Source organism: Crinia signifera, chromosome 5 (genome assembly GCF_055691185.1).
Source record: "Crinia signifera chromosome 5, ASM5569118v1, whole genome shotgun sequence".
NCBI classification, from domain to species: Eukaryota; Metazoa; Chordata; class Amphibia; order Anura; family Myobatrachidae; genus Crinia; species Crinia signifera.
This window is the reverse complement of record NC_139221.1, coordinates 193,269,805-193,295,592: the sequence shown is the minus strand read 5'-3', so window position 1 is coordinate 193,295,592 and position 25,788 is coordinate 193,269,805. Positions and strand designations below refer to the sequence as shown.

Here is a 25,788-nt window from a genome sequence, read left to right as displayed (position 1 = left end):
TCCTAGAGCTGCACAAAGTAATTCTGAATCACCTGGTGAATCCTTGTTGCATTACTATGGGGTTGTTTAAAAGCGCATAGAGGTAGCTCACAGACAGGTAGATATATGAAGCAGTGATGAAGGAGAAGTGGCCCATGGCAACATATCAGCACTGAAGTAACATCTATAATTTGCATAATCTAAAATGATACCGAGCAGATGATTGGTTTCCTTGGACCAATTCTACGGCTCACTTCTCCTCCCTCATCACTTCTTCATACATCTACCCCTCTGCGTATGTCAGATAATGCTGGCATTCGTGGGTCATGTGAACCGACTTGGTACTTATTTCCTAGCACGCGCCCATCGCATAAGATTGTATGCCTTAATTAAGGCATACAATCTATACAATTGAAAAGATTTTTAATTGTATGTACAATATCGCATCTTATGGATCTTATGCATCCATAAGATCCATGAGATCCATAAGAAGTCATAAGATAAAAGATCCATCAACACGAACCCGAAGCGTGGCGAGCGCAGCGAGCCCGCGAGGGGTGGCGGCACGCGTCCTCTGACCTTTTTATTATACCCCCACTATCCAGGTCGGCATGGAGTTGATTTTATATAGTGTGGCGAGCGCAGCGAGCCACCGAGCCCGAAGCGTGGGGACGCGTAATACCTGTGAAGTAATGCGCGTCCCCTCGCGGGGCTTGCTGCGCTCGCCATGCTTCGGGCTTGGTGGCTCGCTGCGCTCGCCACACTATATAAAATCAACTCCACGCCGACGTGGATAGTGGGGGTATGAAAAGGTCAGAGGACGCGTACCGCTGCGCTCGCCATGCTTCGGGTTGGCGTCAATAGTGGGGTGGCATTAACAATGGGGGGGGGGGCGTTTCACCCATGAGGGGGGGTATCAATTAAAATTTGGGTTTTGGGGGCTTTTTACATTGGAATCAATGTAAAATTGGGTCTCAGGGACCATTTCACATTGATTCCAATGTAAAAATCTCGTCCATCGCGTGCATCTTATGCCGCACAAACACATAAGATGCATGCAGTGCTTGCGATATCGGCCCGACACATACAATCTAGATCGTGGGCGCCATGCTAGGAAATAAGTACCACCGACTTTAAGTGACTTAAGTTCTCCGCAGAAATTTTGCGTCACACCAGTGTGACACGGATGCATTTTCCAGGAAAAAGACTGACGTTCCACAGAACGGGATCTGTAATGGCTCATTCCTGGGAGGCATCTCGCGCTTCACGGCTTATTGAGGCTAGATGTAGGAGGACACATCTGTAAGTCTAAAGGGGGCCATGCACTTGGCCAAGGTATCATATGCAATACCTCAGCAACTCCCCTGTGGCTACGATTGCATAAGATGCATAGTATGCAGTCCAAATGTATTTGATATGCAAGGCCATTCACTTCCTAAGGATACAATGTATCATTGTGGCAGCCATGACTATCTCCAGACCCAATGCGCACGGAACCACGAATCGGAAGTAACCGACATAGGATATGAATCTTTTCACACAATTTATCGGCCCGATGGGTCTAAATCGTTTAAAAAAGGGCCATATCATACTAATGTATTGGGGCCTTAAGGCTTTGATCATATTTCTGTGATGGCCAATCTGAATATCAGGTTTACAAATCTCCCAAAAGACATTATTGCTCATCCAAAATATAAACATTTATTATTATTTGTAGTTTCAGTTCTTGAATACAAGTTGAATTGAATAATCAATAGCTAAGTATTTATGTTTTAACTAGTATTGTTAATTGGGGGGAAATTGCATTAACAATCTGCCCTTTGTATGCATTTGAGTCCTTTGTATGCCCTATTAAAAAAAAACAATGTATTAATCCCTCTTGTATAGCTGAATATTAGCACTTTTCTAGCTGGTCACATTACAACATCAAATATTACTATTTTTTTTTGTATGTAATTTTTTTTTAAACTTTCTTAAATACAGTCTAAATTAGCAAAAAATTGTAATATTGTTTGGTATCCAGTCATGATGTCATTATCCAGAATCTTGACATGTTTTGCTCATAATATCAACATTCACAGTGCCAACAATATTTTTAAGTACTAAGTTTAAGGTTAGGTTTTAAACAATGGAAAAAAACAGTACATCTCTTTACTGCTGACATTCTGACCTTGTATATCATGGATGGGGAACCTTCGGCCCTCCAGCTGCTGTTGAACTACACATCCCAGCATGTCCTGCTACAATTTTAGCATGGCCAAATAGCAAAGCTGTAGCAGGGCATGCTGAGATGTGTACTTCAACAACATCTGGAAGGCTGAAGGTTCCCCATCCCTGTTGTAGATAATGTGAATGTTCCTGTCTATTATCTGTGGTTCATGTAGCCACTTTAATAGATGTGGCTGAAATACATACATACAGTATATAAACTGTAGAAAGGGAATCTCTTGGTTTTTCCTTATTTGCTGGATATAATATAATGCCGGAGGAGTGGCCCTTCTTTTGCTTGACAACTGCTGGGTAGTCTTATCTACTTGGCCAGCTAGGAAATTTTCTCTGTCGTCCATCCTGGTGACACAGCTAACCATGGGATGTAGGAGGGTCCGCAGGAGCCATGCACCTATGCTAACTTCTTTGAGAGGCAGGTTCCTCCATTCTGCATACCAGCATTCCTCAGTTTGTTTCAGGTGCCCACTGGAGTGGGTGCTATGCTGACTGGCTGCAGGCTGCAGCCGTTTTTTAGTAGTAGCTATGTTTTTTTTTAATGTTCCCTTAGCTAGTTGCAGGTTACAGTGTGAAACTTCTTTACACTAACAGCGCAGCAGAGGCTGACAGAAGCGTTTCCTGTCATCTCTCTGTGTGCTGAGAGATACTGTCTGCTCTCTCTGCACAGCGCTTTGATCTCCACAAAAGGAGGTCTCCTGGGACCTGGGGAGCGTCCTGAGCCAGCTCCCTGCCTAGGGGGGGATCATAGGCGCCGCCATTTTACTGGGCTTATAGGCAGAAATCCTTTGGAATTTATATGAAAAAGAAGCGCTTGTACTATAAAAACAATGATGTGCTTGCCTGTGGAAATAAAACGGGGGGACAGGGAGGGAGGGGTAGGGTAGGTGTATGAAAAAAAACTTTGGCTTTAAAAAGCCTATTTATTTGTTTACAGCCCTTTCAGTGGCTTGTTTTGAGAGGATGCGGGCAGGCGGTTCCGGGGACACGCAGTTGCGATGTCTAGCTACACTTTCCCTCCATACCAATATGGCCTGGAGTTCACTACCATAACAAGCGAAACACAAATCATCTTTCTGGATCTAGAAATATATATTGAAGAAAACACCATAAAAACAAAGACCCACACAAAACAAGTTGACGGCAATAATATCCTACCTCACAACAGTAACCACCACAGACAATGGATAAAAAACATCCCCACAGGCAACTTCAGACACATAAAAAGAAACTGCACTGAACCAGACAAATATGAAGAACAGAGTCTAAAAGTGAAAGAGAACTTCATCAAAAAGGATATGAAAGCACCAACTTAGAAGTGGAAAGAAAAAAAGTACAACAAATGGACAGAAAGGACATGATCCAATACAAAACCAAAAATTCAACCGACAGAGATCAAAAAACGGCCTTCATTACCCAATACAGCAGTAACCACAGACAAATAGAAAATATCTTCAAAAAACATTGGCATGTTCTACAGTTGGATACAGAACTGGAAAATATCATACCTGCACAACCAAAAATCATTTACAGACGAGCAAAGACCCTGAACCAAGAACTAACACAAAGTTATATCCCATTAAATCAAGAAAAAAAGAAACACAGACGCCAGGCTTCTTCCCCTGCCTAAATTGTATCAGTGGCAGAACTACCAATAGAAAAGCAACAAAACCAATACAGACTTTTTCATCTAACCAAGCAAAAAAAAGAATATAAATTGAAACAACAAATGAACTGCAATACAATAGGAGTCATATATCTACTCGAATGCCCCTGCGGGTACCAATATATAGGACAAACCAAAAGAAAAATGAGTGAGACTTGCTGAACACCTGTATAACATCAAGAGGGGTTTAGCTACGCACAGTGTATCAGAACATTTTCAAAAAACTAAGAAAGAAGGTGTGCCAGCGCTGGCTGTGATCAAATATACCAATACACGGTTCTCAAAAAGGTATACCATTTATTATTAGCAATAAAACAATATTAAAAAACAACAATTAAAATAATGCAATGAGTCGCTCTAGAACCTAAAAGTCCATAGTGCACAATTAGAAGGATTATCCCAGGGGATATTTAGATAGATTTTGGTAGCTGTTAAGCTGATGTAATAATATGAGGAAAGCTGTATATTACCATCCCATTCTGCCTGGTCGATTGGAAGCCAGGGTCTGTGACTCTGTGTCCTTGGGTTGTCCTATATTTTAAAGGACTCAGGATATCCCAAAATGAATGTCCTCTTGTTATTTGCTGGATAATTAGGGATCAAGCAGTATCCCAGATATTCTTAGGTCCAGAACGATTTTTGGAGGATCATCGATGGGAGAATGGACTCGTCACTTGATAGATTGAAGAAGATGGTTTAAAACAGCATTTTTCCCAAAGGCTCAATGCGTTTCCCCGGAATCTCCGGCTTCATCAGGAGCAGATATGTTTGTTTGTAGGCTCCAGGCATGGTTTTTATACCTGGTGGTTAATTACCTAGGTGAATTCACCTGTGCGCTCATTGCTGTCTAAAAACATTCTATTCTATGAGAACCGTGTATGAAATATAATAGTATTCTAATTTATTCTGTATAGGAGGTAATACTGTACATTGTAATATATTTTAATAAAGATAAATGCAGAAATCAAACAAAAGTATAAATGAACTCGTTCATATAGGTCACATGACCCGGAAGTGGTTATCCACCATTGAAGGGAAACTATTAGAGTGAGAATATAAGCATATAAATACATGTACATATAATGTATGGCAGCGGTTAACCAAGCCACACACTAAGAACATCAGGTGCGCCCCACCGCCGAAAGCCGATTGCCGGTATCGGCACTATCAGCGGTGGTACACATCCTGTGTCCCGTGTGTGTCTATCGCGTTGCCAGGCAACGGACGTGGTACGTGATGTCACGTGACCCGCGCCGTGTCTGGCAGCTGAGTGTGCGTCCTCTGCACGATCCGCCCGCCGGAGGATGACGTAAACACGTCTCCATGTCACGTATCATGTGACAGACTCCGGCTGGAATGGACAATACAAGGGGACGCTCACTGCGTTGTCATGACAACGCCAGGAGACTCGGTCCTGGTAACACATTATTATAGAGAACAAAAAGCGTTGGACATTCATTAAATCGAAGTATATAAATAAATTAAGAAAACATTTCCACCACCGCAATGGATGTCTTTGTAAAAGGGGGACCAATAGTTCCTTCACTTATTGAAGGATGATTTTAGTTTTTTCAAAAAAGTACATCTTAATAGCAATATATCATAATGTAGATGTATCACAATAACTTCATTGCTCATAAATCTTTATACATTGATGTTGACCAGGTATTTTACAAAAAAAGAGAAGGGAGAGACAAACCATACAAAATATATATATACATTATAATGGATAGAGGAAATAGGGATTATATTGGTTAAAGTACTGTGTTGAGTTCAATTGTCTCATTTAATCCGTCCGGATGTAATGAGTTAAATTTTAGGGTCCAATAGATTTCTCTTTTACACAGTAAGTTAAATCTGTCTCCACCTCGTGAAGTACACAAAACATGTTCTAAACCCACTATAGAAAGGCATGCTGGATTGGAATTGTGTGAAGTTTTATAATGTCTGGAGACACTGTGTTTCTCAAAACCTTTTAAAATATTTTGCCTATGTTCCATGAATCTAGTCCGCAAACATCTTGTTGTTCTCCCGATATAGGGGAGGTTGCAACCACATTTTAGGAGGTAGATTATATATGAGGATTCACAATTTATAAAAAATTTTGGTATATGGGGTATTTGTTCTGAGGGTATTATTATAGAGTTGTTTTTTTTTAAACTCACAACAAGGACCCATCAGTATTGAAGTTTATGGCAATTGAGAGAATCACTCCACACTGGCGTGGAGGTGACATAACAACAGAACTGAAGAAAAAATAAACCAAGTGGATATATGTATTAAAAACACCAGCGGGCCTAAATATAGATATAGAATTGAACGCTTTTCTATAAAAAAATACCTATATCTATCAATTCCTCTATTTTTGCCTTTTTTCACAAAAAAAACTCAAAAGAAACAATGAAAACTTTCAAGCTTCATCACACAACAATGAACCATGTGCTTGCCGCCTTTTTCCCTATGACCACTTCCCCTAAACCCATGTTCATTTACTCCCAAAGGAACAAAGTTTTTGTCCGTTTCAATTTCTAAATAAAGTTTTTTAAACATAAAAAGGAGGAACCAACACAGCTCCATCATCCTTGACAAAGAGTTGTGACTCGAAATGCGTTGGTGTGTGCGCTGGAAGTCCCGTACCGATACCGGAAGTACGCGATCCGAACTTCCGGCCTCACTACAGCGGAGCATCGCGGCAACAGGGAGACGGAAGACGCAGAAGAAACATCAGACGGACGCTGCACTGACCCAAGAGAAGATACCAAGGTATTGTAGGAAAAGTGTAGCTAGACGTCGCAACTGCGTGTCCCCGGAACCGCCTGCCCGCATCCTCTCAAAACAGCTACCCTACCCATCCCTCCCTGTCCCCCCATTTTATTTCCACAGGCAAGCGCATCATTGTTTTTATAGTACAAGTGATCCCTTCTTTTTCATATAAATTCTACCAACCATAAAGGAGCAGCTGAAACCAAAAGCGCAGTGATACATATTTTTTCTATAGAAATCCTTTGGAGTTGATGCCTATTACAGGAGTCCAGCGCAGCTGGACACCTCCAAGTGATCCCATGCAGAGGGGAGACACTGGAAGAGAGAAGAAACACTTAGTAGGGGCGGCTGTAAGGGGGAGGGTGCCAAAACAGCTTCCCTCCCTGCTGAAGCAGGGACTTGGTCTCTTCCTACACTCTGTGCTGGCGCTCACTGTGCGGAGCTGAAAGGAGGATTTTACACTACAGACCAGAGTGACAAGTTTCTTCTGTGCAGCGCCTTCCCTGGTGAACATTGAGGGTCCATTACAGCAGCGCAGACAGATAAGTACACTGGTATATTATTCTGTACAGTCCCCTGACATCTTGCACTGTGTGTGATATCATGACAGACAGGTGTAGTGCTCCTGCTCTAGGGGAGGGAGCATCTGCCATGTTAATTGACTGCAGGTTTTGCGGAGTTAAACTAACTGTGGAACAGATGGACCATGGGGATTTGTGCCCTGCATGTGTGTCTGTGCCCAGTGGGGCTCAAGCCCAGAGGTCTGAGCAGCCTGAACCTGCGTGGGCGGTTGCCCTGGGGAGGTCTATGACTGCTTTGGTGCAGGCTTTGAATTGGCAGAGAGATGAGCTAGTTAAGTCTCCTAGGCCCTTTTCTCCGTCACAAGCTTCTGTGGGCTCTATTACTCCCTCACAAGGGGACCCTGCATTGTTACAGGTTATGCAGGACACTGCACAGAGGGGGTTATTCTAGTTCACTTTGACAAAATCCTTCTTAGATGGACAAAACCATGTGCACTGCAGGTGGGGCAGATGTAACATGTGCAGAGAGAATTAGATTTGGGTGGGGTTTTACTTCAAAGTGAGATCTATATTGCAGTGTAAAATTAAAGCAGCCATTATTTACCCTGCACAGAAACAAAATAACTCACCAAATCTAATTCTCTCTGCACATTTTACATCTGCCCCACCTGCAGTGCACACGGTTTTGTCCATCTAAGAAGGATTTTGTCAGAAAGAGTGAACTAGAATAAGGCCCAGAGTGTCCACAAAATTAATGCCTTTATTGAGCAGTTTGCCAAGGCCCCTGAGGTGGTTACTCCCAGGCACTCCTTATCCACACCCCCTCTCCTTAATTTAGAGACTGAGTAAGAAGGTGAAGGTACTGAGGACATGTTTCGGGACCAGATGGAGGAGTTTGAGTCCTCTGTCCCTGGTATTTAAGATTTGATACTGGCAGCTAATCTGGCATTGAATCTCACTGATGATGATAAGGTACCACAATAGGGTGTGTTTAAGAAGCAATGCAGAGACTTTTCCCTTGGATAAGGGCATGAAAGACCTGCTTGGGGAGGCATGGAAGACGCCTGATAAACGGCTCCTTATGCCTAAGAGATTTGCCAACCTGTACCCCATGCTGGAGGAACAAAATTGTGGAAAAAGATTCCTCTGGTGGCTGCACCTGTTGCTAGGTTGTCTAAGACCACTGCTTTACCTGTGCAAGGGGGTGCTGCGTTCAAAGACCCGTGGATAAAAAGATTGAGGGCTGTCTAAAAGCTGTGTTTGAGGTGGTTGGATTGAAACTGTGCCTGGTTATTGCATCAGCCTGGGTCTCCAAGGCCATGATGGTTTGGGATGATACCTTGTGTACTCAGCTTCAGCCACGGAAGCCTTTGCTTTAGCAGAGAAGTTAAATTGTGCGGCTGAATATGGTGAAGAGGGCGTTAAAATGGCGTCGAAAGTGTTGGCCATTTCGGTGACAGCTAGGACAGCTCTCTGGCTAAAAGCTTTGGAGGCTGAAAGCGAGTACAAGAAGTCTCTGGAATTGCTGGCCACAGGGGGGAAAGAGCACTTTTCTTCCCACTAAAGCTACTAAGCACAGAGCTCCTAGGTTTGGAACCTTCCGTTCATCCTTTAACTCCTCCTTTCGGGGGGTGCGTCTAATAGAGGACAAGCTTGTAGAGGGAAATTTCCCTCTGGCAAAGGAAGGGTGTCCAGATCCCGTATTGTCACCTTTGCAAAGAAACAGTCTGCCAAAAGTGAGGAGAAGTCCTCTGAGTGACGTGGCGGAGGCTCCCCGTTCTGGGAACAGAGTGGGGGTCGCCTCCTGCGGTATCAGGATTCGTGGGCTCATTCTACTCCGCATATCACGCTGTGGTCTCCCAAGGTTACAGGATCAATCTCAGGGGAATCCCTCCAAAGATATTTCTTCCGACACCCTTACCACGGGAAGTTCGCTTGAGGAAAGCCCTTTTGGGGGCGGCAAAGTCACTTCCCTTCCCATCCCTTGTTATAAAGTATGTTCTGATATTATAAATATAGAATCCGAATCCATGAAACAGGAAACCCTTCTCCTGTCTCAAGAGACGTGGTGGGATTGGTTGGTCATCACGACCGACGCCAGTCTCAGGGGCTGGGGAGCAGTGGCCCTGCATCTCAGGTTACAGGGTCTGTGGTCCAGCTCGGAATCAAAGCTGCCGATCAATATACTGGAACTTCGTGCAGTTTGGACGCTTCTATAGGCGGAGGAGTTCCTGAAGGGATCTCCCATTCGAATCCAGTCGGACAATGCCACAGCTGTGGCATACCTCGACCATCAGGGAGGCACTCGCAGCAGGATGGCGATGCAAGAAGTCTCTAGAATCTTTCAGTGGGCGGAACTAAATATTTCAGCCGTGTCGGCTATGTTCATTCCAAGGATCCGGAATGTGCAAGCAGACCCTCAGCAGAGCAGAACTGCTGGAAGGGGAATGGGCGTTACATCCAGAGGTGTTCCAGGACATTGCATCCCTTCGGGGGCTCCCAGAGGTGGATTTGATGGCGTCCAGACACAATTGTCAGGTACCCAAGTTCTGTTCACCAACCAGGGATCCGACAGTGTGGGCAGTGGATGCCAGGACCGTTCCATGGTGTTTCAGCCTCGCATATGTATTCCCTCCGTTTCCCATGATTGCTCGGGTCCTCAAGAGAGTGAGGACACAGGGGTCGAGGGTCATCTTGATAGCTCCGGATTGGCCCAGGAGGTCTTGGTATTTGGACATACTGAGGTTGTTGACAGCATTGTGGCATCTTCCTCTTCGACCAGACCTACTCAAACAAGGACCCTTCCTACACCAGGACCTAGCTCGTCTCAATTTGACGGCCTGGCTTTTTAGACCTCCTTGTTAAAGAAAAGTTTCTCAGATGCAGTTATCAGAACTATGCTCAGTGCTCGGAATCCTGTTTCGGCTGCCAATTATCATAGTCTGGAAGATTATATATATATATATATATATATATATATAATTGGAGAAGGGAGGTGCGCTGGTTTTTTCAGGTTTCAAAGTCTTTCTAAAAAACCACTACACCTGAGTGTCAGGGTCTAATCACAGTTCACAGTCCTTTCTCCGGGTCTGTAAAGGGGCACTAGATTCTCATTTAGAACCGCAGCTTCCAGCTCATGGGGAATCCCTGGATCCAAAGGGATTAAAACAATCTGCAGAAAAGGTACAGAGGGAAGCGCTTCTTAGTGCAACAACGTTTTTTATTTTAAAAGGCAGACTGCCAATTGATAAAAGATTCAATAAAATACATATGCTCGTACCCCACTATTCATCAGTGTGGGCTTGAGTACCACATGATATGTATAACAACCAAAAACACGTCACCGTCGGAGTACACAGCTGGGGAACCGCGCTGGTCAAGATACACCGGATGGATGATTTTTACCAGGATCTTTTCAACGGCAGCAGCTCTCCCTCTCCCGATCAGTGTCAGTGCTGGGTGTAGGTTCTTGCGTCAGGTGAGGCACGCCCAAACGCGTTTCGTCGTCATGGACTTCGTCAATTTTATTGAATCTTTTATCAATTGGCAGTCTGCCTTTTAAAATAAAAAACGTTGTTGCACTAAGAAGCGCTTCCCTCTGTACCTTTTCTGCATATATATATATATATATATATATATATATATATATATATATATATATATATATATATATATATATATATAGTTGTGTGAACGACAGAGAGTTCACACTTCTAGATTTAAAGTTACTAGGCTTCTGGAGTTTCTCCAGGATTGTTTTTTGGTGAGGTTAAGTCTGCAGTCTTTGAAGGTACAGCTATCTGCCTTGTCTATCTTTTTTCAAAGGAGAGTGGCTCTGTTACTGGATATGCAAACTTTCCTCCAGGGAGTTATTCGGATTAGGCCTCCATATAGAAAGCCGGTGGCATCTTGGGATCTATCTCTGGTTCTGCAGAAACCTACATTTGATCCTTTAAGGCCAGCTGACCTTAAATTTCTTTCTTGGAAGCTGACTTTTTTTTCTTTTGGCTATTGGCGAGGCGAGTGTCGGAATTGGGGGCTTTGTCTTGCAAATCTCCTTTTCTGGTATTTCATGAGGATAGGGCTGTTCTGCGAATGGTGCCTACATTTCTACCAAAGGTAGTGTCAAACTTTCATTTGAACCAGGAGATTGTGCTCCCGATGTTTTGAAATAGGGACGAACTGAAGAATTTGGATGTGGTTCGCGCGCTGCACATTTATGTGGACAGAGTGAAGGACTTTCGTAAGACCGAATTGTTATTGGTACTATATGATGTACATAAGAGATCTTCTAAGCAGACCATTGCTAGATGGTTACAGTCTGTCATTGCCTTTGCTTACACTAAACTTGGCAGGCCAGTTCCCTCCAGGATTAATGCCCATACCACTAGGTCGGTTGCTTCATCTTGGGCTGTGCATCATGGGGCTACAGCGTAGCAGTTATACAGGGCTACCACATGGTCCTCTGTTCACACCTTTACCAAATTCTACGGGTTCCATGAGTTTGCGTCGGAGGACGCTTCATTTGGGTGAGCAGTAATGAGATCTGCGGACCTGAGCGTACCCTCCCAAAGGACCGGCTTGTGAACGTCCCATGGTTAGCTGTGTCACCAGGATGGACGATAGAGTAAAGGGGATTTTTGTAAAACTTACCATTCAAATTCCTTTCTCTGAGTCCATCCTGGTGACATAGCGATCCCTCCCTTACGCTCAGTAAGTTTATACCGGTTCATGTGATTGTCATGTTATATTGTTATTATTTGATTGTGCATATTAATATGTTCAGGCGTTGTACTGAGTAATGTATCCTAGTGTGCTCTGGAAGTTTAACTGAGGAATGCTGGCATGCAGAAGGGAGGAGCCTGCCTCTCAAAGACGTTAGCTTAGGTGCCTGGCTCCTGCGGACCCTCCTACATCCCATGGATAGCTTTGTCACCAGGATGGACTCAGAGAAAGGGATTCAAACAGTAAATTCTTACAAAAATCCCCTTTTAATGGATGTTGATGGAATCTATGGTTTCCATACCCATATGTTATACCAAATATGAATTAATAAGTGTTGCAAATATGATGCCCAGTCTTTAAAAAAGTTTGAAACTCTGAATGACCAGTACTATGGGAGATGGCCTATAGAGGATAATATTAATGCCCATGAAATAAAAGGCCAGACCCATACTAGAAGAGACACATTACCAATGTGTGTTTGTGTATGTTGGTGTATATTTTATATATATATATACACATATATATATATATATATATATATATATATATATATATATATATATCTAGAGAAAATATAGAACAGAGGGGCGCTCCATGGTGCATGTAAACGATATATTTATTATGGAGGAACAAACACTCCTTAAAAAGGATAAAAGCAATTGCTCGTACCAATAAAAGAACAGTGTGGGCTGGTTACCACATGATAAAACAAACAATACCACGGCAAATCTGCTCCAACCGCATCTCCACTGGCATCAGGTCGACAGGGACTCGCAGACGCTGGGTTGCGCCGACAGGACTTGGAAACCGGAGGCCGGGGACACAGGCAGAAGACAGCGCCGGGACACAGTCAGCACGGGTATCACTGACCAAGCCCTAACATGTTTCGTCAGAGACTTCGTCAGAGGGCGTGGTTCAGTGACTACCCGAGGATAATTTATCCCAACTATCCACCAATCAGAATCTCTGAAATGCCGGTGATGTCATGTACTAATGACAGGTGGGGTGAAAGCCTTACAGGTGATTTGAGTTTCACCACAGACACACTTTGTGCAAAAGAATATTAAAGCCACAGATCTAATGCGGATTTAAAGGTGCCTTGAATAGTTAAATATATTATTATCAAGGTGGAACACCTTATATATATATATATATATATATACCAAAAATGTTTATGGCATTTCAAAGTTTCCAATGTTGGGAACAATAAAAAGAAATTTATGAATATACAATTTCATTAAATACACAATATATCAATTTTACATGTGCAAATATGCAAATAAGGTCACCATCTACAGACTATAGCAAGGATAAAGGGGTATAGTCTGTAGATGGTGACCTTTGGCGTGTGGTTTCTGTGTCGATATCCTTCGTTTTTACCCTAGCTGGATTTTATGCATATATCTTTTTGTGTATTTCGGTATTTTTGTATTTTTATATATTTGTATATTGTTGTACTTTTTATATATATTTATGTATTCTGCAAATTATTTTTGTATATTGTATGATATTATGTATTCATGTATCATTGTATCGCAGTATGTTGCACACCATTTGTTATTTTTTATGCACGGTCACTTTAAATGTAAATTTTACCTCATTTCAATCAGTAAGTTGAAGGTATTTAAGTGCTTCCATGATTATGTTGGGAAACGCCTCCTGACGAAGTCATCTAATGACGAAACGCGTTGGGACGGTCCTGGATGCCGTGTTGACGCTGTGACTACGTCTGATCTGTTCTTGGTCCCGGCTTGGAGTTCTCAGCTGCTGCCGCGCTATCCGTGTCAGCGTGTGGATGCCTGATTTGCTTCTCCGGGTTAATATACCTTTGCATGCCTGCTGTTTTAAACTTTACATGTATGTGACTATATTATTACAGTCAAAGTGCTCTTTACGTTTAAAATCACATTGTGCGCTCTCTGGTTTTTTCTTCTACATGTGCTTCTTCTTGAGGTTTTGGTGTGACCTCTCGCCAGAATACAGCTGCACTACATGACCTACCAGCATATGGACAGTTCTCCTATCTTTACAAGGGATTATTTGCGCTCATTGACCGTACTTTTCTGTATGTATACATATATATATATATATATATATATATATATATATATACATATATATAAGGAGATGTTCAGCCTGGCACTCCGCTGTCGGTTACAGCTGCCTCGGGTGCCTCCAGGTAGGTAAGTGTAGCAAGTAATCCAGGCAAGCAGTGGCACTCCGTAGGACTTGGTGAAAAAAGTTTATTACAAAAGTGTCCGACGTTTCGGGGAGTGAATACCCCTTTGTCAAGGTGTGTAACCTTGACAAAGGGGTATTCACTCCCCGAAACGTCGGACACTTTTGTAATAAACTTTTTTCACCAAGTCCTACGGAGTGCCACTGCTTGCCTGGATTACTTGCTATACATATATATATATATATATATATCAATAAAATTATAGGTGCGCTGACACTTTAAAAGTTATCCTTATCCACACTCAGACCAATGGGTTAACTTGTTTAGGGCAGCAGCTCCCCTCTGGTGAACCCGTCATAGTGTAATACCGTTTATTTAAAACAGGTGGACAATGCTAACAGCAAATCTCCTATTAGGAAGGTAGAACCCGTACCGAGGTGTTCCTCTGGTGTGGGTTGGCTACCACAAGATATATATCAAATAACCACTGGCACAAACTGCAGGCACTTGTAGCTCACTCACGGGACCTCTCACTGCTCCAGGAGCACGATGTCAATTCCCGAACCCGGCGCCTCAGCGTCTTTGAACAAGAGCAGCCGCACAGCCCAATTTCCAGTGGCACACAATGCGTCACACAGGCCACGGCCCTATGCGTTTCGTCATAGGACTTCGTCAGTGGGGTGGCCTGTGTGACTCTGCACCATTCTTTTAAGCTAACCTTTTTAGATGGAAATATATATATATATATATATATATATATGGTACTCTTTACTTAGAAGGGCGCCCACGATTTTGATCGTGGGCATCGTTAGTAAAAAATCTCGGACATCTCGGGCATTGAATGCACTAAAAAATCGGGTGCGATCAACCGACGAGATGCCCGAGATTTCCCATAGGGAACAATGTTAAATGTCTCAATTGACCCAATTTTCCTGTTCAATGCCTCAATTGACCCGATTTTTCCATAGGAAACAATGTTAAATGGGCCACAGAGGCCAAATAGGCACCCTGAAGTGTATAATGGCCACCCGAATTGTTAACGCCACCCCACGATCAACGTCAACCCGATGCGTGGCGAGCGCAGCGGTACGCGTCCTACGACCTTTTCATACCCCCACTATCCACGTCGGCGTGGAGTTGAGAATAGAAAGTGTGGCGAGCGCACGCGGACAGCTGTGAAGCCCGCGAGGGGACGCGGATACCTGTGAAGGTATCCGCGTCCCCTCGCGGGGCTCGCTGCGCTCGCCACGCTTCGGGCTCGGTGGCTCGCTGCGCTCGCCACACTTTCTATTCTCAACTCCACGCCGACGTGGATAGTGGGGGTATGAAAGGGTCGTAGGACGCGTACCGCCGCCCCTCGCCACGCTTCGGGTTGACGTTGATCGTGGGGTGGCGTTAACAATTCGGGTGGCCATTATTCACTTCAGGGTGCCTATTTGACCTCTGTGACCCATTTAACATTGTTTCCTATGGAAAAATTGGGTCAATTGAGGCATTGAACAGGAAAATCGGGTCAATTGAGACATTTAACATTGTTCCCTATGGGAAATCTCGGGCATCTCGTCTGTCGCATCGCACCTGATTTTTTAGTGCATTCAATGCCCGAGATGGCCAAGATGGGCGCCCTTCTAAGTAAAGAGTACCATATATATATATATATATATATATATATATATATATATATATATATATATATATATATATATATATATATATAAAGGGAAGATCAGAGTACGCTCAAATATATAAATAAATATATATATATATATATATATATATATATACAGTATAGAGAGAGAGAGAGAGAAGAGGATATAGCCGGCACTCAGTTGACACAAAGGAGTAGTACCTGGGTACCTTTCCTAGGCTGTTTGGAGAGCAGTCCGTACAGTGGAGGAAGCAGGCAAGCACTCACCCGGATTTCATAGTATAAATAAGAGACCAAACTGTGGTGATCAATTCCAACGTTCAAATCTTTAAATCTGATTTTTCGTCTGGGATAACAAGTGTACAAACATCTCACCTTCTATAAGAAAGACAGACCGTAAAATTCCCGCTCACTTGGTGGGGTCAGAACAGATGATGTCACCTCAGTCTCTACGGTCTGAGTCAGTGGAATGCACAATACAAGGAAGTCTGCGCCTCAGCTGCTCAAATCGACTGGAACGCACATTCTTCCGGCTATGTGTTGACATCGGCACCGAAGTAAAAGATTATCACATCAAGCCTGCAGCAATCTACACCAGGGGTTATAGATAGAATGAAATATACTAAATAAATTTTTGTGAAGAAATAATAAGAATTTAAATAATTGAATCGCGTGCGCAGTCTAATGCCGGGCAGCGTCTGAGCACATGCTCAGCAGCTGCCCGGCTTCTCCCATCCCCAGCAGCATGACTCTGCACAGCGTGACAAGGTCAGAGGTCATGCTACGCAGGCCACATAGCCCACTTCATCCTGGGCACGCTGCCCTCCCGCCGTGTCTATTGCATCCTGCCCGGCTCGAGGACAACAGCCCACCCAGCTTCCGGCAGCATCGTGGCTCATAGCTCTCGGCTCCATCCATTGAAAAAATGCCCCGGGATTGGCATCCCTATTCATGATGTAAACTCTACTTGAGATTGTATAATTTTCCATTTTGCCTATATTTGAAGATTTTAGTCACATTGCAGGCTGTTCTCTATGTGAGGATTTCTGCTGCTGCTTCTCTTCTGTTCTGTTTCTATTCGTTATGGATGAGGCTTTTTCTCCCCACTCACTCCCATATCCCCCCTCTTCGTTTCTTTATATTTTACTCTCTGATTCTCCCACTGTTTTTTCTCTCATCTCCTGCTGTCTGCTTCTAACTCTGTAGTTATCTTCTCTTTTTACTTTCCCACCAAGTCAGTTCCTTTCCTTACTGAGTCAGTTCTTTTAATTATTGCATTATTACTAGAGTCTGTGTATTCTACATGCAATTCTTTACAGTTGATGTAGACATTTTTACCAGTGAACTTGGGACATGATTGAAGCATGAGGCCCTGTGCAGAAGCCCCATTGGCGGCTCCCAAATGCTGACCATACTGGCATATCACTGTTCCAGTTCAGTGACCATTTAGGTTGGCACTGAATGCATAAAAGCAATTAATCATAAACAAATTAAATAGGTTTTTGTGCTTCTTGGTCTACATAGTGTAGCTGGCGTTGTAGTGGGAAAGGTCGCCTACAGGTCAACTGGACAAGGTTTGTAAACAAAGCCTATAAAATTGCACTTAGCCATTGGCCTAGAATTCACCATGTAGTGGGCACCACTGTGATTGATTTGGGTGTGGTATGGGACTCCGACAGTCGGGATCCCGACTACCCGGAGTCAGACAGCATGGTGAGCGCAAAAAAGCCCCTTGCGGGCACAGTGGCTATTCTTCCTCTATGGGGGTCGTGGACCCCCAAGAGGGAAAATAGCGGGTGGCTGTCGGGCACCCGGCTGTCAGCGTTTTGACAGTCGGGATCCCGACGCCGGGTAAACGACTGTCGGGAACCCGTCTGGCACCCGATTGATTTCTAGTGTAGGCAAAAGTCATAGATAACATGTAAAATGATAACCACTGAGACCATGAGTTCTAAAAGCTGTTTGAGATCTACAGTAAAAAAATAAATCTTTTTTTGCAGCTTAAAAATAAAGGTATGGAGAACTACTGCTTTGACTACAATCCTCCAAATGAGAATGAAGTCACAGGACAGAAGATTATCCTATACCCATGCCATGGCATGGGACAAAATCAGGTATGAGAGTAAATGAAACTCATGCCTTTCAGTACAGGTCAGATATGTAATGGGCTTATACTAGTGTTTACATTTTAAATGTGTGTTGTTACTTGTGTGTGTGTTTATGCATTTCCCCTCCTTATTCATATTGATTCAGTATTTCGCTGTTATCAGTTGTCAATGTCAAATATTTTGAACAGCAAAAATTGCTTAGTAATTTTATTATAAAGTAACATACACTAACCTATGTGCTGTAATTGTTAAGTTTGAGATTGCAAAGCACTGGGCATACTTTATTAAATATTACACAGCAAACAACATGTGCAAATGTATTGCAAAATGCATTTTACTCTTAACGAGTAATAAAAGCCAATACTTCATATATTTTTTTCAGTTTTTTGAATACACAACTTATAACGAGATCCGATATAACACTCGTCATCCTGAAGGCTGTGCAGCAGCGGATCAAGATACAGATCACCTGACAATGTTTTTATGCCGGGAAAATGGTCAAAATGTGCCCGAAAATCAGAAGTTTATTTTCAAAGAGGTATGGTTACCAATGACATGAATAATGCTACACTCACATATTTTGATGTTACTGCAAATCGTTACAAAATCATGCAGCATACATTTCTTTTGTACAGAAACACACATTGAGAAATGTCTTTTGTACAGAAACACACATTGAGAACTTTGACAGATTTTTTCTAAGGATTTTTTTTTACAACATTATCTGTAAATAGCGTATTCAAAGGACTGCACCTTTGAATAAAAAGAGGGGGTATCAGACTATGATGGGGTGTGACTGTTTTTTTGTGTGTGTGTGTATGTGTTAAGGATTACATAAAGTAGTAAGTGAGGGGTGAGTAGTGGTATAGCAGGAGTTAAAAGTAGAGTAGTAACGAAAGGAGAGTGTGAATCATATGAATAAAAGCAACAAACTGTCCTTGGGTTTTAAACTAATGGGAATGAAGGCAGTAAAACTATACGGAGTAGCTCAATAATAATGGCTGTATACCGCTCTGATCATGAAGGAGAACATAATGGACATTGGAGGAGGGTAAAGAGCTGCTTTCTCTGAAGAGCTAAGGAGCCCAAACCTGAATGAACATTTTCTTTTGTTATTAAAATAATAATAATGTAACTGGCTGATACAGCCAGGCAGATTTCTCCAGGTTGTTGTAAAGAGCATTAAAGTCTCCAGCAATAACAATCTCTCCCTTTCTAATTAGGGAGAAAGAATGTTGATTCTGATTGGGGGTGTACAATCAACCAAACGTTTCCTATAGTTGCATATCAGACCTGCAAAATGGTCAGGAGGAATTTTGGACCGTTCCACTTTACAAAACTTTTTCAGTTCAGCAATATTCTTGGGATGTCTGGTGTGAATCACTCTTTTGAGGTCATGCCACAGCATCTCTGTCACGACTCTGACTGGACCATTCCAGAAGGTGTATTTTCTTCTGTTAAAGCCAGGGGTTCCCAACGTTTTTGAATCACGGCACCCCAAAGCATCAGAAATGTTTTCGTCGCACCCATAGGCTAAAGGTTTCTCATGGAGAAAGTCAGAAACAAATATTAAGTTAAATAAATTGTGTTTATATCTCATCCTTAGGATCAGTTATGTGATAATAGACCAGATTCCCTTTTGTTTGTCTACAATTTGACTAGTATAATGTCATAAAAAACTTGAATTGGTCCTGGACCACCAACCCTGGGCACACCTGCAGGTTCCCCAAGGCACCTCAGGGTACCACGGCACACAGTTTGGGAACCACTGGTTAAAGCCATTCTTTTGTTGTTGTTGTTGTTGTTGTTGTACTTCTGTGCTTTGGGTCATTGTCCTGTTGCATCACCCATCTTCTGTTGAGTTAAGTTTCCTGCTTCCTGCTCCTTTCTGTTGATGATAGCAATCTGTCCAGGCCCTGAGGCAGCAAAACAGCCCCAAAGCATGATACACCATCCACCATACTTCACAGTTGTTGTTGTTGTTGTTGTTATGATGATGGTGTGCTGTGCCTTTTTTTTTCTCTACATAGTGTTGTGTGTTCCTTTCAAACAACTCAACTGTGGTTTAATCTGTCCACAGAATATTTTGCCAGTAGTCCTGTGTGCTCTTTTTTGCAAACTTCAAACTTGCAGCCATGCTTTTTTTTTTTGTGGACAGCAGTGGCTTCCTCTGTGGTGTCCACCCATGAACTCCATTCTTGTTTAGTGTTTAACATATTGTGGATTCATCAACAGAGATGTTAGCATGTGCCAGAGATTTCTGTAAGTCTTTAGCTGACACTTTAGGATTCTTCTTCACCTCATTGAGCATCTGCGCTCTGCTCTTGCAGTCATATTTACAAGATGGCCACTCCTAGTGAGAGTAGAACAGTGCTGAACTTTCCTCATTTATAGAAAATTTGTCTTACAGTGTACCGATGAACATTAAGGCTTTTAGAGATACTTTTGTAACCCTTTCCAGCTTTATGCAAGTTAACAATTCTTAATCTCCGAGAGCTCTTTTGTGCGAGGCATGGTTCACATCAGGCAGTGCTTCTTGAGAATAGCAAACTCAATTCTGTTGTGTCCTTTTTGTAGTACAGGGAAGCTTTAAACAACACCTCCAACATTGTCTTGATTGAACTCCTGGTTGGTTGACTCCTGACTCCAATTAGCTTTTGGAAAAGTCATTAGCTTAGGGGTTCACATGCTTTGTTGACCCTGCACTGCGAATGTTTACATGGTGTGTTCAATAAACATGAAAACATATAATTGTTTGTGTGGTACTAGTTTAAACGGACTGTGTTTGTCTATTGTTGTGACTTAAATGAAGATAAGAACACATTTTATGACCAATTTATGCAGAAATCCAGGTAATTCCAAAGGGTTCACTTTTTCTTGCAACAGTGAATGTCAGATGGTTTCAAGGGCACTTAAAGGATACACAATTAAGGCAGTAAAGTAGTCCTGTACTAATGGAAGGAGGAACATAGGGTAATAGGGTAAGAGTATGGCCACATGACAGGATTGGCCAAGTCTTTGGTGTTGACAGTGGAAATAGTAGCTATGTGCTAAGGAAGCAGATAGGACAGCTAGATGGGGACCGCAAGACCACATGGGTTTTCAGTGGGTAGTCATAGTCAAAAAGGCCATCTTGATAGCTCAAGACTATGTAGCATAAAAACAACATCACTGCAAGTTTAATACTGTTCCAGATACATTAGAGATTACCAGCTGCTAGCAGTGTTAAAAATGTTTGTTACAACCAAACCAAAACTGGAAAGACTCTTAAATGTATATGAGTTTAAAAAAAAAATTGCAGTTAAGTAAGGAAACAAACTAGTATGTCAGGCTAACATTTTAGATATGACTAACACATGTACTTTATAAAAGGATTGTAAATCCAAACCATAGAACTGAGCACAGTAAGGTTCTGTCTCCATCAGGAGGTAGAGAGAAATTGTAAAAGAACATTCAGTCCGGAAGTTAGGTGGATCGGCTTCCTTCATGATCCGTGCAGAAAATATTGCATTCTTAACTATCAATTAAGTTTCTAAATAATTTTGATAGAACAAAAAAAATAATATGCATAAGTCATATTCATAACAAATCTGGAGAAGACACAGTGGCGTAGTATCAATTATGTATTCATTTGTGTAAAAGAAACAAATATCCATATTACCAAGGAGCTTTACCGCATCAGCGTGGCATTTGACTCTACTCTCCGGGTTTCGGCTGCCCCGGGGTTTGGAGTTGCCCCCTGCATTCTGTCAAACCCTCTAGTCTTTAGTTTGGCTCTGCCACCTGCCAGAGTCTGTCATCTCACTCTGCAGGATCTGATTGGCTGGTGTTTGTTCCTCCCTTTCTCCTGAACAGCAGTGACTGAATTGAGTCCCAGGAGCAGTCCCAGGAGGGGGGATGATGATGACAGGAGGAGTTTCCATGAAGCCGTCAGGCTGCAGACTTATTCAATCAGGTTGAATGTCTCCCTCAATTTAATCACTGCTGTTCAGGATAAAGTATGGAACAAATACCAGCCAATCAGATCTTCCAGAGTAAGTGACAGACTGTGGGAGATGGACGCATAGTCAAACACCAGCCAAATGGAGACTAGCGTAAGTGACAGACTGCAGGGGGTGAGTAGAGCAAGTGACAGGCTGTGTGTGGGGCAGGCATAGCCAAACGCTGCGTTAATACGGTAAGGCTCTTTGGTCCTCCAGATAATTCTTTATTTTACTCAAATTAACAAGTAGTTAGAAACTGTGTCAGCTAAGGTGCAGGGGTGAGTACCACTAGATCCCCAGCTTTGTTACCTATCTGATGGCTGGTTGCCATTTTCTACTGTTTCCAGCCCAAAGAGGAGGACAGTAGCGTCACTTCACTTATCTATATATTTTTCATGTTTTTCTTAAAATTGTGATTGATGGGGAGGGGGCCCACCATTGGACTTTGCACATAGACCCACTTATTTCTAAAAACGCCTCTGAGAAGACACCTTCCTTCTAGTTAGCAGAATGAAAATGGTTGGCAACAAGAGCTTTTGAAGTGTTGGCAACAAGAGCTTTTGAAGTGGTTAGCTCTTTAAGAAAGTGAATCGACTTGCTAAAAACTGACCACATCAAATTCTGCAGATCGCTAAATTATCCAGTGTTAGAATTTAACAGTTCACACCATATTGCTATCTAATGTGAATCCCATAGTGTTAGAGACCAGAATATTCCTTACACTACGTGTGTTTCTGTTAATCATGCTAGCCAGTGTCCAATATTGTGACATTCTTGTTCACAGGATGGGACCTTCCTACATCTGAAAACACAGAAGTGTGTACAAGCTGAAAGAAATGGTAAAACAGGAAATGCTGAACCTGTGCTAAGGCCATGCTCGGACTCTGCTCTTCAAAAGTGGACTTTCCAAGAGAGAAGCTGAACCAAAAGCGTGTGGACTAGTGTACCCACTAAAGATTTCCTTCTCTGAAGACCATGGCATAGGATACATTCCAGGAGTCATTGGAGTATATGGCCCTCATTTTAATTACATCTGTCCCCCGTGTGTTTTGCCCTGCACATGCACATGATCGGTTATGCACATGTGCAGGGCTTCTGTGCAAGCGCCCTCACCGACCTGCACTATTGGTATGTCGCTCGCACGGGAGGGAGGGGGACAGGATGGATTGGTGGCGGCATTCTGACATGGGAATGCCCAGCATTTCATGGGCATCCCCATGCAAATGCTGGGCATTCCCATGTAAATCCGTCCATGCCGGGGGTGGGTTGCTGACTTCACATAACCACCCTGTCTTTGGTCAGGAGCCCGCAAATATAAGTCAGTCTCCACTGACTTATATTTGCGAGCCCAGGAGAAATCATTCGATGGTCGCTGACCATCATATAATTTCTCCTGCTGCGAGACATGTAACACATCCCTTTGCATAGTTGCGAGGGGATACAGCGGGGAGGGGGGAGGGTGGGGCGAGCACGCTTTGTCAACCAGAATCAGACCATGTACAGTATGTACAGTATGTATTTGGCAGCTATGGGATGTCATTGGCAAATGCTTGTCTGAAATCTATGCAATTGGTCAGGGGTAGCCAATGCCAGGCCTCGAGAGCTACCAACAATTCATGTTTTCCAGGCCACCTAGCAGTGCACAGGTGCACTCATTAGTCACTGGCAAATTACAAAGATCCACAGGTAGAGATAATTACTTAACGTGTGATTCTGTAAGGAGACCTGGAAAATTAAAACTGTGGGTAGCTCTCGAGCACTGGAGTTGGCTACCCCTGCAATAGGTACTGTCATGATGTTTGTAGCCATAAAACTGAATGTTTATATTTTTTGTACTGTGCATTTTAGGAATAAGATGTGGTGTAAGAATTAAACTATTTTAAAATGGATAAACTACGGTACGGGAGCACTTTCTAAAGGCTATAATTATGTTGTATAGAAAAAAGAAGGAATAATTTTTTCCTGAAAAATATGAATGTGGAATCAAATCTGTTAATCTTTTAAAAAAAAAATTAAATCATGTTCCTTCCTATATTGTGGAGAACTATCTCTGTTCTGATTTTGCAGATCTGCTCAGGGTTATGGGTATGTTATATGTGTCACAGTAGAGACTGGGCTGTGTTCAGAATTGATTATACTAGGTCACTGTAATTTATCTTCAATGTTAACAGTCAATGATTAGTTACATTAGTTATATGCTTTATTTACACATTTTACATAGTTAGTTAAATGCTTTATTTACACATTTTACATAGTACAGGTTGAGTATCCCTTATCCATTATATTTTTTCAGCTGAAAGCACTTCTGAGGACATCATTAAACTGGCCCTATTGGGGGACATGAGATGTATCTAACACTACTGGGGGCATCTATAACTGGCACTTATGGGGACATGATATGTAACTGGCACTAAATATGTGCAGGCAAATCATTCAAATTCAGTAACTGAGATTGTGCACAAACTTTGTGTCATGTTTTTGAACCTTGTTTCATGCACAAATAAAATACTGTATATTTGAATGTGTTTGATGTGTTAATACAAAATAAATGCATTTTGCGCTCACACATGGGTCCCACCCACAAGATACCTCATTGAAACATAAAAATATTCTAACATACATTACGTAATCAGTTCTCCAAAATGCTTCTGGTCCCGATCATTTTGGATAGGGGATACTGAACCTGTGTTAGTAGGTAGGTGTTTAATACTATATATTTATTTAAAAAACAGACTTGTTTTATTGACCATTTTTGGGGAGTAATTTGAAAATATTGCAGATTATAATGCAATATGATAAGCTGATGATAGCCATACTAGAGGGAAAAGCAGAACTGCACATCAGATCACATGGAAATGGCAAGGACTTAATCTAAAAATTAGAGCTTTTACTGGGATACAAACAGTCTCATGTTTCAAGCTGTTATGTGGTTGCAAAAATCCCACTTAGCACTTCAAGCAAGAAATACTGTAAGATACAATTGTGTCTTCCCTCATCATTGCTGCAGTCTTGTTAAATAGCCATTCTAGTCATTAGCACGTCTACGAATGCTGAGCGTCCTTTTGTGTATTTTTGCTCAAAAATTTATTTGTATCACTATGGGAATAAGATGCACAAACAGACTCTATTTAATATGATATGCAGCATCCCTATATTCTTTGTGTGACTGCAGCTGTATTTGCGTATGAAATGCTACATACAGCTTATATAAGCAAAATCTAATGGAAATTGAACACATTCGATTTGATCCCATGGCCCAGCGGCATCAAGATCGAATAGAAAATAGACTGTACTGGCAATGCGTTTGCCTTGCCGTGCAATTCGATCCAATATCAATAGCAAGACAATCTTAAATTGGCTGAATTTGAATGTATGTAAAATGTTGATTTATTTTTGTTTATTTAGAGCTGAGGAGAATCTAGTAAAATAGTAATACAATGTGTTACTTCTTGGATTAGCAATGTTATGGTTTTTTTAGTTTGTTTCATGCCATTTCTGATGGCATTCTGATGAATTTTGTAAACTTTATGCAAAATAAGCAGTTTTATTTCTGGAGAAAATAAGGAAGGACAGCCAAATGCGTAACACACATTAATATTTTGTGGATGAAATGTTGACTTACAGTATGTAACAATAGTGCAAGATTTGTATACAATATCCCTCAACTGAGATGTTATTTCAGTAAGTTCTCAAAATAAATAATACAACATTTTCTGCAATTAAAGGTGAATTATATGACATAATGCTTTTGTTGCAGTTTCTTAAAGTTTACTAACCATATTTATTACAGAAAGTATTAATGTCACATTTTGTAAATTACATATAAATATTATGCATTTTTTTCTTCAAATATTTAACTTACTACAGCAAGTTATAAATAGCAAGGTCCCCAAATTCAATCAGGAACACACACGGCACTGCAGCATCTTTATCAAGCGTAACTTTATTAGACTCAACGGGCCGTTTCGGGGGAAGACACCCCGTTCTCAAGAG

General features: G+C 42.1%; 1 protein-coding gene across 2 annotated transcripts in view; it reads left to right on the top strand.

Annotated features, from left to right (window-relative positions):
* Window positions 1-25,517, top strand: part of GALNT12 (polypeptide N-acetylgalactosaminyltransferase 12) — a 170,887-nt gene extending 145,370 nt beyond the window's left edge. For both annotated transcript variants that reach the window (XM_083188368.1, XM_083188367.1), the window contains exons 8-10: window positions 17,705-17,818; window positions 18,195-18,350; window positions 22,580-25,517. In XM_083188368.1, coding sequence (XP_083044494.1) covers window positions 17,705-17,818; window positions 18,195-18,350; window positions 22,580-22,717 — 408 coding nt within the window. In that variant the 3' untranslated portion in view covers window positions 22,718-25,517. The remainder of the gene's footprint in view (window positions 1-17,704; window positions 17,819-18,194; window positions 18,351-22,579) is intronic.
* The last annotated feature ends 271 nt before the right edge of the window (window positions 25,518-25,788 follow it).